Here is a 14666-nt window from a genome sequence, read left to right on the forward strand (position 1 = left end):
GTAAATGGGGTTTCTGCTACCAAATAGCATGAGTTTTGTCCTTTTTATGTTCGCTAGATGCAGTATGACAACAGTGATTTTTAAAACCAGATCATCCACCTTCAGATGTTGTGCGTGTGATGTTGATGTAGACCTTGAGAAATATCGCACCTCTAACCGAAGGAAGCGGTTTTGTGTTCCTGGCTTACACATCCATGAGTAGTGCTCATAATGACTAACATGCTGGATCAGAACAATAGGCCATTTATCCAGATGCATAGAGTTTCAAGGACTAATTCATTTTCAGCAGTTAGCAATAAAAGTCACGGGTTCATTACAGATATGAGTTTCAAATGCTTATAGTGCATATCATCTGATTCAGACCCCAGCCTTTTTTAACAATAGTTAAAAAAGCACTCAGTAATTTTTGATCCATTTATAGAAGCAAATGGTTATCTTATTTTTATTAGAAATATATGACATTGAAGAATAATCACAGCTGTTGATCATTAGCTTATACTAGTGGCCTGTTCAGCATCCCAGGTAGATTGTACAAAACTGGAAGACAGCCTTCATAAAGCCTTGAGAAAAGGCAAAGCAAAATTGAACATTTTTGCTTTGGTTGAGAAACCAGCCTCAGCAGCAGACCCCATTTGCCACCATTATCCTGTGTTCATTTCCATATTTGATGCTTCCAGAACCACTCTGCTGAGCCATGCAATGCTCGTGAGTCACCATCCAAGTTGCAGGTTCTGCTATTCAGCTAACACCACATCCTGGGTAGATACTGAATAAAGAGAAGCCTGAACGGCATTTTCTGCTTATCCCTGTGGTGATCCTATCCATCCTCACTGCTACTACCACCACTATGAGTAGCCCCCCAGTGCTATTCACCTGTACATAAGCTCTAATAAATACAAGAGAGAGCTGGGCTTTATCTGCGGGCAGGATGGGCACATTCATGACTGAGGTCTGTAGGTAGCTTTAATATAATTGCATATTCTGGTATAATATATTATATATAAATTCTCTGCTACACTCAATTTCAAAAGTAGAGCTCAGATGGCACTGCCCCATCTGTGCCTTGGACTAGCCCAATGAAGAACAAACCAGGAGTTAAAAGGTTTGTGCTGCTCAGACTTAGGAGTAAAGGTACTGATTGAAATTACAGTCCCTTTACAGGCTGAGCACAGGAATTACTGTTTATTATTGCCATAAGTACTCAAGAATTCTAGGAAACATAAAAAAGCCTACCTAAATCAGACACAAAACCAACACCTAAATGCAGATTCTTCTTAAATGCGGTTGATATATCTGAAGTCTGAAGGGCTGTGGAGCCAACAGCACTGTGGAACCAGGAATGCTGCAACACTCCTGAGCCTAAGAGTGTGTCTTGCCTGTGTGCACAGGCACATACCACCCACCTCTAAGCCCCCAGTAGGGCCCTGGTGGTGTCCACAAAGTAGGACCAGCATCCCCATGCCAAGTTTCTACTCTGCTTGACTCAGGGACTTGCAGTGCACTCACTTCCCAGCTTAGACAGAGACCCAACGAGCTCTAGCCTGGTTGAGCATATCTCTTTTTTACATGTAAGTGTATATTTACATATGTTCTTTCATATGAGAAAAAACCCTGTGGTCACTGAACACTGTAAAAATGGACCTCAAAGATGTTTCTCAACAGCAGCATCATTCCTTTGGTTCTCCAACTCAACTTCCTACATACAGCAGGCCTCCAAAGTGGATGAACAGAGACAGGTGCCATAGGAGGAGATAGAGACAACAGGCGTTCATGCTATGTAATACCTACCTGGGCATGATGCTAATGAAAGCATATGGAAAAGAAAAATGAAGGGGAGAGAGAAATAAAATAAATAGGGAAGATGGTTACAAATGAAAAATACATGTTTTTAAATCAAATTGTTTAATGCCTAAGATTATATGAGTCTAGACTGCTAATAATATCATGCTTTACTGAATTTCCTGAGAAATCAAAGTCATTATAATGCAATGAAAATCACATTAAGAGGAAATGCGAAACAACTGAAGTAGTCTCTGTGAAAATTCTTAAAATCAATAACCTGAAGGTGACAGAAAATGAGACCATGGAGTTAGTTTCTTTCATTATTTCTCCCTTTAGAATTTTGCTGCATTTCAGTATAATTTTACTTGATACAGGATTTGAAATAATTTTCATACAATACAAATGAAACCATATCAGTGATGTTTCAGTGAGAATCTACTAAAATCCACTGACAAGACCTAAAAACTAAAATATTCTAAATGGGAGCTTAACTTAAACCGGCTTAACACTTGCCTGTACAATAATTTCTATACAACATTTTAAAACTTAAAAATGCCCAAACTTTGCTACCATTGAGAGAACAAAAGGTTTTAATTTTAGGCATTCTGAGGTAGTTCATAAACTTCCTCTGAGAGTTAAAAAGCCACACGGTCACTTTGTTTTCAGTGGACTCACTGTCTAAAAACCAAGAGACTCCAGGCTTGCAAGACCTGAATGATGGGATTTACACATGCTGTGAGGCAAACCAAACTGTTTCCTGACATCTTTTGTTCCAGAAGCAATTCCCAGCCTACTCAAGTAAACAGAACGGATCCTACCGATTCCACTGAACTTCAGAAATGCTGCCAGGATAACGACCAAGACTGGAAAACAAAGTAGCTTCAAAATTCTCTTGCCAAGATTTCAACTTTTTTTCTTTTATTCCCTTTAGTGTACCCCAGTTCTAAAGGCAGTGAGTTTGAAGACAGTGCTGATTACATCCAGGAGTGCTTGGGTGGCTATTCTGAACTAGAACTGTGGGGGCTTAATCTGCCAGTCTGAGCCTACACTTATGCTCACTAAAGAAGTCTTTCCTTTTGGGAAGGGAGCTCCGTATTTTTGGTAGAATATAATGACACTTAAAAAAATTAAATCAAAGCTGCATGCATTATTATTCCACAAAGAGATCTACGCTTAAGGTGAACTTTTTAGATATAAGCAAATCAGTACGCTGTCTGGACTGAACAAACTACTGTTTCTGTTTTATTATTATTGTTACAGTTGTGTCAGTAGAAGGACAAGTATTCTCTTTCCTGCTAATTCAACCATGAGGAACCAGAAAGAGTGAGGTGCTTGCAGATAAAACACTCACTGCCAGTCCAGTGCAGAATGACCAAGTCCATTGCTCCTCTCCTGATATCTTGAGCCAGCAAACCACTCCAATAAGTCAGCTCACCTGATGCCCAAAGCCCCTCTCCACCCATCCCCTGACTCATGGCAACAGGAGATGAGGTGACCACACCTTCCTCCTGCAAAGTGGTGAGTGCCATGCTGCCACACCGAGCAAACAAACGCTGAGCAGCGCACCCCAAGCAGAGACCCACAAAGGGATTTCACACTTACAGCACAGCGAGGACACACGTGTCATGAGAAAAGCTGTGTATCCAGGCAAGTACCTGTCTGAGCGTCCTCCTTCCAAGCTGTACCTCAGGTAGTTCATGCCATCTAAGAACTGGCTGCTTGGCAAAGAGTCATCTCCCAGCTCCCGGAGGTCTTCTGGCCTGAGGTACTCCCCTCCATCTCCTGTCATGGTGTCATCACCTGCAAATCAATCACACAGGGGATAAGCACACATGTGAGTTTGATTCCACTGGCACCTCAGGATCTAACAGCTGGATGGCACAATGAACAGGAAGGCATTTTCCACTCAGGAAACACTGCAAACCACAGCAAATAATGCATTTAATCAAACTGGCACATCAAACAAGATATTTTGAAAAATAAAATTAAAAATCAAGGTGATTAAGCAATTAGATTTCATACATTTTTTGCTCTTGCACACACTGGCAAGGAGCACATTTCTTTGCTATGCTCTCAAGCGTGGTCTTTCTGTTCTTTAATCCATTTCAGCTTTCTGGACACAGTTATACTGCATCCCAGCCTGACAGTTTATGGTTAAATATACTACTTACTTGACTGTAATCTACATCTCTACTATCCAAACTGTATTGTATGATGATACAAGTCTCTGTCATCCACATTCCAAGATCTTTCTGTGATCAGCAACAAAATTCATGTTTCTAGAACATGGCAGCATACAGAAACTGGAAATAAGCTCACTTGCATAGATGGGAATGATCATAATTTGTAATGAATCCCAGCCTAAATGATCATTTGTTATCTGACACAGTAACCTTTATCCATATTCTCTGAATAATGAAATTTGATCTTTTTTAGCTCCAGTATTCTTTTCCCCAGGAAATTCTGTCTATATGAAGTCACAGTTTGCTTTTCCCCAGCAGACTAACAAAACAGATTCCATTGCCAAGCAACACGTAGATGTTTCTTTTCATTCCCATTTGCAAGACGCTTCCTCTCCCCAGTTTCTGCCCGAGTATTTCAGTCATTTTCCCGCTGGTAAATCACTGCAGTGTGAGCCTGCCAGAGGCTTGGTGTGACCCACAGAGCCACACAACAAGACCTCAGGCCACCAAGAGCTTTAAGCCTTCTCATTTGCTAGGCTGTGTGGGCAAACTGAAGCTCATCTTGATACTTGTTTTCACAAAGCAAATAAAGCTATTTTTTCTAGATGACATTTCAGCTAAGAAATAAATAATTTTTTATTTGTCATCTAAAACTAAGTAAACTTTAGGGATGGTTAAGATTTTTATGCATACACAAATTATATGTAAAAAAGAGTCTTTAATCTCTTCAGTATAACAAAAAAAAACTCTTGAAAATTCCATCTGCCCACATTAAGAAGGAGAAACTGGGCACGGTTTCACAGAAAACAATAAAATGCATTTAATCACTCCATGTTTCCTGTCTTCTGACAGATGATGCCTCCTGTTTCCTGGGAATGTCACTTTAAAAAGCACAGGGCTTAGTGAAAACTTGGAAGATATTATGGCAATGCTGTTAATCAAACAGTAAAAGGAATTTCAAGTTATATTTCAAATAAGCTAGATAATGATAATCATGCCAGACATTCCACTTATAATAGAAACAAAGGCAAAAATCTTTACCACTTTCATCACACCCACAACCTTTAAAAAAAAACAAACAAACAAATCTGAAGTCTGCTCTGATTTGAGCTTTGGCCTCTCATCTGAGAGATGCCAATAGCAGGGCTAAGTCGCGGTGTTTGATGTGATGGGACATCTGCAAACAGATCTAGCAGATCTGTAACCACACCATGCACAGATAGCTCAGAATAGCAGGGGAGGACTGAAGGAACTCCCCACCACTGCCTGTGCATTCCCATCTTCCCTTGGAGAGAAAATATAGGAATTTAACTCTAAATGACTGACCAAAATTCAGCTGACCAAGGGCTTCCTGACACAGCAGATCTCACCAGATGGTTGCATTGTGGTAATACAGGAACTGCCCTTTTCTGTCATGCCAATCACTATCCATCTGCCATCTCATTCCCCATCAAATCAGGAACATTTCCACCAATTACTAACCACTTTGTAACAAATGTAACCCTTGACATTGTTAGTTTGTATGCTCCATGGTTTGCAGTGGCCATCTATGAATTTGAAAAATTGCAAAGTACAACTGCTGCATGAGAATTGCTCTGGAATTTTTCTCACAAAATATAGATAAAATTTTAAAATAAAATAATAAAAGAAAAGGGGGCTGTGTCAGACTGCCAGAAATTGCTTTTAATAGATGTTTTTAAAGACAGATACAGTTATATAAGTTTGCCAAAATTATTGTTTTCTCTGCAGCATGCAGATAAGTCTAAATCTCATCACAGAAGCACTGCAGATGGAGAAAGGACAACTATGGCAATAACAGATTTCATACAGTGTATATTCCATAACTGCAGAGTTTGTCTGACACTTTGGACACTTTCAATTCCCTAAATCAACCCCCTGTTTAGCATACCATACTAGAAGCTTCCCAGGATTACAGCTTGGCTAATGCTTTAACTTTGTTTCTTTCTAGCCAGCCAGGAAAGTGGGGTTTCACCTGTGGTTTCAGATATTGATACATGACTTAAAATTTATCATCGTATCAGCTATTGGGAGCTCAGGGCAGCGCTCACAGAATGGCAGAAGGTGAAGCAAATCTCAAGAAGTGCACTTCTATTCTCAAGGACCTCTGGGGAGGGAGAGACATCTTGATTTTGTTTTCTTGCATATAAACTCATTGCAAAAAGAATTCCAGTACTTGACAGGTGGTTACTGTGGTATTTAGGAAGTTGCTATGTTAGATCTAGGTAAGAAACAATAAAATAACAAATTACCCCTACATCCCTAAGCCACCAAGGCTTTACTTCGGCATGGAATGGATATAGACGTGCATATTAATATATGGGGAAATAAGAAAGAAACCAGGCTCCTGCCTTTTCTATATTTTCCTGTGTGTTTACACAGACACAGCCCTAACACAGAATACTTGCTTGTGCATAACTTCACTAATTCTGTAGACATCATTAAAATACATTTCACAAGATCCTTTGCAGTAATTTCCCTTTATTGGTTTAAGGATTTCTCAGGTGCAAAATGTTTCTTGTTTTGGTGACAGGTTTGAAGCAACTGAACTGCGCAGCAATACAGCCAAGGCTGATATAATGATTAAAATGTACAGGGTTTTTAGTGCAACTTTGTCCACACTGAGTATTTCTGCTGGTAGGGGTATGTGTTGCATAAACCACATCACTTAACAGCTTTGCCTATGGGTGTCTGTAGTGCAATCCCTATGAACAGGGATTAAAGGCCATTTTAAATAAAAAATATAATGTGATTCTGTTCAAAAGGAAGATTTGGTTTTGCAGGTAACATAAAAAGTAAAAAATTCTGAATAACAATTCAGTGGATAAACACAAAAAATGTCACAAGAAAATTGAAGAAGAATAAGTGGGAATCTCAGTCCATTCAAAGTATTTTAAAACAGGCTACCCAGAGAAGGACCTTCCACATCAAGGTGAGCTATCTGATCAATAATTGTGTTTTATTTTATATTACTCAGACTGTATGTTAACTTTGCTTTAGGAATACTAATACTATATTAACAACATGACAGCATACAATTATGCAATAGAACGATCGTCCAAGCAAAATGCAAAATACTTTTCATCAGTGATGAACATGCTACACAGTGGGACCTGAAATACCTTGTTTGAGTACTCTTGTGTTCAACTTGATAACTATATGAATTCAGCTGGCAGGTTTGCAGCAGCACACTGATTTATTTCAGAACATATCGTGTCACTTCAAAGAACACAGCATCACAGAAGCCTTACTGCTATCTCTTATAAAGCCACACCACCCCTAAATGGTTCATCCTCTCTATTAAACAAGTTCTGCAGCCTTCCCCAGGTTGCAGAACCCTGTCCCCAGCTATTTTAAGTTATTGTGGCAAGCACCATCCACGTTAGGAATTCTTGCAGTAAATGTTAATTCAAAACACAGGAGAGCATTAGTCATGCAGGACAGCCCCTTCAAGTTCTGCCAACACACTCAAGATATAGGTAATAAATCTGAGATTTTCTGGCTTCCCTTCTTCCTCCCACCTTTCAGAAAACACACACTCAACCACACTTCAAAAGTAACAGAGAGGAGCAATGTTAGGTACCCAAATTATGCAAACATATGTTGTTTCTTCACCAAAAATAAACCAGTCTGAGTTAAACAAAAAGAGAAAGTCTGTAGGTCTTACTCCATGAACTCCTGCTAAGAGCACCCGTGCCATTATATGCTTCCCCATCACTGAAGGGTTCCTCATCAGAGTGTTTAAAGGCTGTACAACACACAAATTGGTTTGAGAAAAAGGAACACCCTGGATTAATCCTGTAGAAGCAGGAGGACATACTAGGCTTTGTGGATTTAAAAATGATTCAGTGGTAGATCAAAAGACTGGGAGGAAACTAAACAAGGTGAACATAAGGCAATAAGCTATTTAAAGGTGATTAAACATAATAATTATACAAGCAGTTGAATGCTTCTTAATCAGAGACAAAGTGGCAAAATAATTTCACTGGTCATGATGCAGCAGAAAATAATTGATTTTGAATCACACTTGTTTGCTTTTGCATTTTAAAACAAAAAGTTGCATCTGGAACCTAAGCATCATATTTTCTCAAGCATGTAACTCATTTATCAGCATAAATCCCATTTCTAAAAGCAATACAAGCACTTATAATTAATGAATGCCATTAACTTTGTGCACCATTTAGAACCATAAGTGCATCTGTTTTCTTTGTAGAAGAAAAACAGCAACCCTGTAAGCTGAGTTTTCAAATTCCCAGGACTTTCTGGAAACTACTCGCTGTGCAAATTATTTGTGTGGAATAATAACCACTACCATAAAATGGCACACATAGGATACTGTAATATTGACACTGCCAAGTATAAAAAGGAACATAGAAAATCCTTCCAACTGTGTTTATATTTATTAATACTGCTGTAACTAAAATTTCTAAGAAGTCACCTGCCAGCTCTTAGAAAAGGGTGGGTTTAGGCCATTTCTGCAGTTCTGAGCTGTATAAAAGTGTGATACTTTATCACTTCTCCCAGAAGGTAGGAGAAATATCCTTGGGACGTAGCTAAGTGGTGGGACACATCTCCTATCTGTATGTGCAAAGGCCACTGAAACCCAAATGTAGAATTTTAATCAGCATGTTGTTACTTTGTATCACACCACCTGTATCCTTGAACCCCCCTGTGCCAAAAGCTCCCTCCAGGGAATGCTCTCCTCACCCTCCACCTTATGCATCTTCTTACACAAATGTTTCCAATGAGGCAGAACTCCTGGAATATTTGTATCTCAAACAAGTGGCACAGATCCAAAAAATTTGCTGCTCAGATTATTCTTTATGGGAGGGTCAAAGCCAACTTTGGGACAGTCCTACAGTGGAAATGTAAAGCCTGGAGTTGGGAAATGGTCTCATTTGCTAATCTGTTTCAGATAAGCTTTTTCTGGAAAAGATATAGGGTTCCAGGATATTGCTTTATTTCAAATTTTGGCATCTTTATAAAAATGCCATAATGATTACATCATTTAAAAAATAACTTCATTACAAGCACAGCAAAATGAAGACGTCAGGCTACTCAAGCAGCTTCTTGAGCCTATATATCAGGTGACATAGGTGATATGGAAGAGGAATTTACCAAAGTCACTCACCTTCTTCATCTGACACATCCAGGACCTCAGTCATTGTCTCAGGGACATTTAGCTTGTGCTTCTCTGTTACAGTCTGCAAAGACAGAATCATCAGTCAGAGGAGCAAAGTTTACAGCAAGGCATTTTCAACAGATAGCAGTGGGACATGTTGAGGCATTTCATAACATGTTTTCCCTTCTCCTAACTTGCTTTTTCATCTTTATTCCAGAAGCTCCTATTTTCAGTTCTGCATAAGGTAACATTTCTTCTGGCACAAAAGTACAAAAACATAAGATAATGAGCTGGTCAAAGAAATAAAATTTATTTATAAATGGTGCATGTAGAACAATTCAGCTCAATGTTTCCAAGATGATTTTAAAAGGAATTAGGTAATGTCTACAGAAGAGCTTGAGAAAGTTGTATGGGGCATATGGAAATTATTAAATTGTAAAACATTTGGAAATGAAGTTATGAATGATGTGAAATTCCTGGACTAAAAAAAGATGTGAAGGATTTCTACAGATCACTTGAAACACTTCTCCTCCTTCTCCAGAAAAAGGTGACTACAGTGCATATTAATTATATCCTTTTCATAAATCATATATATTCTCCCTGAGCACATACACATCAGAGGAAAAAAAAAATTGTTTGAAGATTATGAAACATCTTGTGCACCTAGATGCTCAATATATTGTGAATCAAGGCAAGTATGGACTGAGGAATAGTGGGAGGATTCTGGTTAGACATAAAAGCAGGAAAACATGGAAGTTTGTTGAGGTTTTTAAAATATAATTTTATTTTTATAATTACTTCCAGGAACAAACAGAAGATCCCCAGGGGTGCTGAATCAAGAATGGGGACATCTTTTTAGCATCCAGCTTCACATTGAAGAAGGAGATGAAGAACATAACAAGCGAAACTGTAGAGAAGTGCAAGATGTGAAAAAGTTGTCTGCAGGGAAGTCTTCGGTGTGCTAGGATACAGGGGACAAAATGCCAAGGGCTTCAAAATGAGCAGTGATCAGAAATGCCTTGGTCACCACCAATTTCCCTCCTCCTTGCAGCGAGCTGGGGAGCTATGGAGGGCAGAGGCACACGGCCCTTAAGGAAGTGTGGGAGCACAGGTGCCCCTCTGGCATGGAGAGCAGCACTGGGAGGACACGTGTCTCCCCAGGAAACCCCCTCTGAGGCAGTGCTCACTCCCTGCTGCAGATACATTAACATCACATGCAAAGGAGCCAAAGCGTTTCATGGGAGGAATAATTAAATCAGCCAAACCCTAAGTCCCTTATGCAATATTCTTTTGGGAAAATGCCTGCTGATATCAAGCAGTGAAGTCAATAGCAACTTTTGTTGCACAAAACTTACTAGTTATTTCCTGGTCCTGTTACGTACTTCTCTGTTTTTAACAAACTGACAAAGCCAGCTTTCTTGCTTATTGTAAAATACTGCACTTTAATAAATAACTAAGTTACCAACTGTGTAATTACTTTGGAAATTTGTTTTAAAAGTCTGCTTTACATTTCTGAAATCTATTTAACTCTGACAGCAGTTCCAGTTTACCCTCCTGAGGTACAGGGAAAGAACAATGCCCTTTGCCTCAACTGGCAATCCTAATTAGGCTCCTAAATTCACTCTTCCCCATGAGTATAAATAACTCATTATTTCTCTTGCAGCAGAACACATGTTCAGGGTTGCAAATTAGTTTATATTCACTGAATGGCCCCACCACCAGGACTGACTTTTCTTCCCCATATTCCCATGTCTTTCCTGGGATAGAAATGTCAGGCAGCAGTGGGGTGACAAGGCCAGCCATGACAGATGGGGACGTGCTATCTTTCAGGTGACACTGACTTTGTCTCTTCAACACCACAGTTAACAAGTAAGTTGAACAATCAGCTAAGTAAAAGCATAAGCTGCAGGTAGAGAGGATCACTGCCCATTTTTCTATCTCCCAGGCAACCAAGGTTTATGGACCACTACATCCATCTACTCATTACTTAGGTTTTTACAGCCCTCCATATAAAAATCTGGTCTCTAAGGCTTGCAGACAGTATCTATTTACAGGGAAGCAAGGATACCTTATTGACTTCCTGGCCTTTCCATCACTAAGAAAAAACTGCTTCATAATTTAACAATTGAAACAAAGCTTGGAAAAGAGATTCAAAGGAGTGTGTGTGCACATGCACATTACAAAACAAAAAGTCTTCAATGCCATTTTTGGAACACCGAACTCAGCATTAATTCTACATTAATTATAATTCCAACAACTTTTGTTGGGAATGAATGTTTTTAAACCAACTTCTAGTGTGATATTAATTTTTTTTTAATTGATAGGCATATAAAATACTCTCAAAATGTAAAATCTGTATTTAGTCCCACAAATGGCCCACATGGAAAATGGCTCAGTATGTATTTCTCAAACTCTCTATGCTTAGTGATGATTCCATGATGGAGTTTACTTAAGGCTTCTGTATTTGAGCCTTTCATTGTAAGGCCAGATTTTCATTGTGCGGCATAGAATAATTCTAATATGTAATTCAGGTATGTAAACACATATATGCTTTCAGCAATGACTTATTCACAGCAGCATACTGCAAACAACCTGAAAGCTCCTCATATATTCATCCCTCCACAGGAAGGATATGCTTGTTTGCATAAATGACCTCAAACTTAATTGCATAGCAAACCTCTGAAAATCCAGTTTATTCTCATTTCCTATTGCCCTCTAATCTTTCAGTTAAAAAAGTGCACTTTATTCTCCCTGTTGCTAAATATTCATGTGGCTCCACTAATAACAGCACTAATGCAAGTAAGGGAAGATTTGTTCCAAGTTAGAGCAAAGAAAGGCTTTGGCACTGAAGATTTTTTCCTCATCTCAAGTGGCAGTGACTTGCATATCAATCACGCATCAGGCTGTGCAACACCCTCGTGCAGGGCTCAGCCCAGCCTCAGAGAATGAGGTAGCTATGGTGACAGCACCTTCTCTCAGGCTCAGCGCTGTGCTCAGGTCTGGCAACACCAGCCTCACCATCTGGAGAACCTGACTGCAGGGAGCACCTGCTACTAAGCCCTCCTTTGCAGGACTTCTTCCAAATTATGTTCAATCAACATCCCCCCGCCCCGGCCAAACATCACCATTCCATACATCCCCCTAAGGTACAAGGGTTAGATGCATTCATAGCTGGGGAATCTGAGTTTATCGAGGGCTCACCTGACTTTCAAAGTATGCAGACACAGATCAAGATTTCAGATTTCTCTTTTGTGCAAGCACTAAAGGTCAACCCTGCAACTAAGTTTCAGTACTTGATTCAGTCCTAAACCCCAGGCATCAGGTATCTGGTAGAAAATACCATTAATCCTCAATGCTTAAAGAAATATTTATCTAAAGTAAATAGCTCACATGTGTCTCTCTGTAGTGCAATTCCTATTATTTCAAAGATCGAAGAGACAAGGTCCAAGGCTGCACAATGAAACACAGTGGAAATGAGAAAGGAAGTTACTGCTTTTATCAAATAATAAATTAAAAACCTGTGCCAGGACACAGCATGAAATATGTGACAAAGGTGTTCTCTGAAGCTTAAAAATATAAGAACTAAAGTGTCTCAAAAATATTTGCCCAAGGTTTTATTCTCCTAAACTTCTGATTAGATACATACGTGTTTACACACATACATGTGTGACATGCTGTATGATTAAACAATAACATGGAGTAATATCAACAGAGACACACAGCCTTTATTAAGAGACTACTGGAATTACATTGGAATTCCTCCTCCAAACCTGACTCAGCCTGATCTTTGCAGGTCATTAATAAATTATGACTCATTCTATTTGTAACCTTACGCCATGTTATCTTTAGTGCATCTTCCTTGGTTCATATCAAGTGAGATTACCTGTCAGCATGCAACAAAATCAGAATTATTTCCCCATTTCTTTACAAGTAATTTTGGACTTCTCTTTTTCTAACCCTCTCCACAACTAAGCAGTGGCATCTACAGATTTTTACACGTCTGAGCTCCTAAATGTCATCGAGAGCTGATGGGGTTTCTAGCTTGCTAATCTTGCATTAAAAAAAAAATCAAACTGAAAAAGCATGACCTTACAGCAGCATTTCAAGATAAATGCAGTAACCAACATTTAAATTAAAGATAATTTCTTAAATTATGCACTTTTTCTAATGTTCTCCCTTCCTACCTACTATGACATTTGTAGATATGAGGTAAAAGTGCAAGAAGGGAAAACCTCCTCTCAAGGTGTCCACATAGATCAGCTTTTCCTGACTTAAAGTTCCAGTACCACCCTGCTGATGTTCAGCACACACCATTCATGAGCCCTGATGTCAAAATACAGACTCCAAGAGTGTGAAGCACTGAGAGGACTGAGATCATAAGGAAAGATTCCCATGCATTTTGGAAAAACAGGATCTGTTTGAACTGGAAGTGACTTGAGTAAGGAGATGATGGATGTGATCCACAGCCATCCAGTGAGCATCATTTGGCTTGGCTCCAGGCCATGGCTGGTGCAATCCAAATGTAGAGATGCTGCAAGGATTGAGCCTCAGGAGGTGTCAAAAGTGTGGAGATGTAAGGCCAGATGGGAAAGGAGAGGTGAAAAAGACAAACAGAGTAACGGCGGGATCTAAACAATGCACAAACTTCAGGAAAGTTTGACCCAGGTCCAGAAACAAGTTTTACTCTGAATTGCTATTTTCCATTGGTGTGCACACAGATTTTGCTCCCTAGCTCAGGGGAGCCTGTTGCCTTGCACACACTTCCACATGCTTATAAGATACACTCAAAGCACTGCAGCAAAAATGCAACAGAAAGGGGAAGGGAAGAGGAGGGAGCTAAAACTCCCCAAACAAGAAAGGAAAGAGATGCACGGAGAGCCTGAGGGAAGAAAGACAACACTCTGAGTAAAGAAGAGCCATATCTGAATGCATGTGCAACTCACAGTTGTGGTGGTGGTGATCTCCTCTGTTACAACCTTCAGCGTATCGACCACAGAGATGTATCCCAGGCGCCTGGCGATGGCTAAGGCTGTGTTACCATTCTGAAGGGAAGAGAGAGGGGGAGAGCGCGCTGAGAGAGAGGGAGGACTGTGATGTGAACCAATGAGATCACTCTCCACACTGCATGAGCCAGCATTTCCATCCAAAACAAGGCACAGCCTAGGAAAATCACGGCTTTTTTACCGTTACATCTGACTCTGTAACTTCTTTAAGACGATAGCCCCAGTTGCCATGGTAACACAACACACATCTGCCAGCGATTCCAAATACTACAGCGCTGTATGGTTTAACCCTTCAGGGCTCACATTTCACTATGCAGCCTGGCTTGCCTGCAGAAGTTTGGGGTTTATTTTGCAGAAATACTCTTCTAGAAAGTAAAAAGTATTTTAACTTTTTACAGTTTCACTCCCAGTTGAAACTGTTATACCTTTACCAGGTACAATTTCTTACCTGAGTAAGACAAAATTACAGCTGTGTTGTCCACATATACTCCTATTCCTTCACACAACAAAAATGTACTTCCATTAGTTCACAAAAGCTAATGATTTAACAAATAGAAG

The 14666-nt window shown here is 39.6% G+C and overlaps 1 protein-coding gene across 14 annotated transcripts in view; it reads right to left on the bottom strand.

Annotated features, from left to right (window-relative positions):
• The window catches only part of ANK2 (ankyrin 2), a 275878-nt gene that overhangs the window by 49593 nt on the left and 211619 nt on the right, over positions 1-14666 (bottom strand). For 11 of the 14 annotated variants that reach the window (XM_085579383.1, XM_085579389.1, XM_085579388.1 and 8 more), the window contains 4 exons: positions 14049-14147; positions 9115-9187; positions 7651-7731; positions 3438-3582 (listed from right to left, as the gene is read on the bottom strand). In XM_085579383.1, coding sequence (XP_085435509.1) covers positions 3438-3582; positions 7651-7731; positions 9115-9187; positions 14049-14147 — 398 coding nt within the window. The remainder of the gene's footprint in view (positions 1-3437; positions 3583-7650; positions 7732-9114; positions 9188-14048; positions 14148-14666) is intronic. The other 3 variants (XM_085579384.1, XM_085579390.1, XM_085579393.1) reach the window with 1 other exon arrangement.

The sequence above is a fragment of the Lonchura striata genome, chromosome 4, assembly GCF_050655825.1.
Source record: "Lonchura striata isolate lonStrDom1 chromosome 4, ASM5065582v1, whole genome shotgun sequence".
In the NCBI taxonomy this organism is placed as follows: Eukaryota; Metazoa; Chordata; class Aves; order Passeriformes; family Estrildidae; genus Lonchura; species Lonchura striata.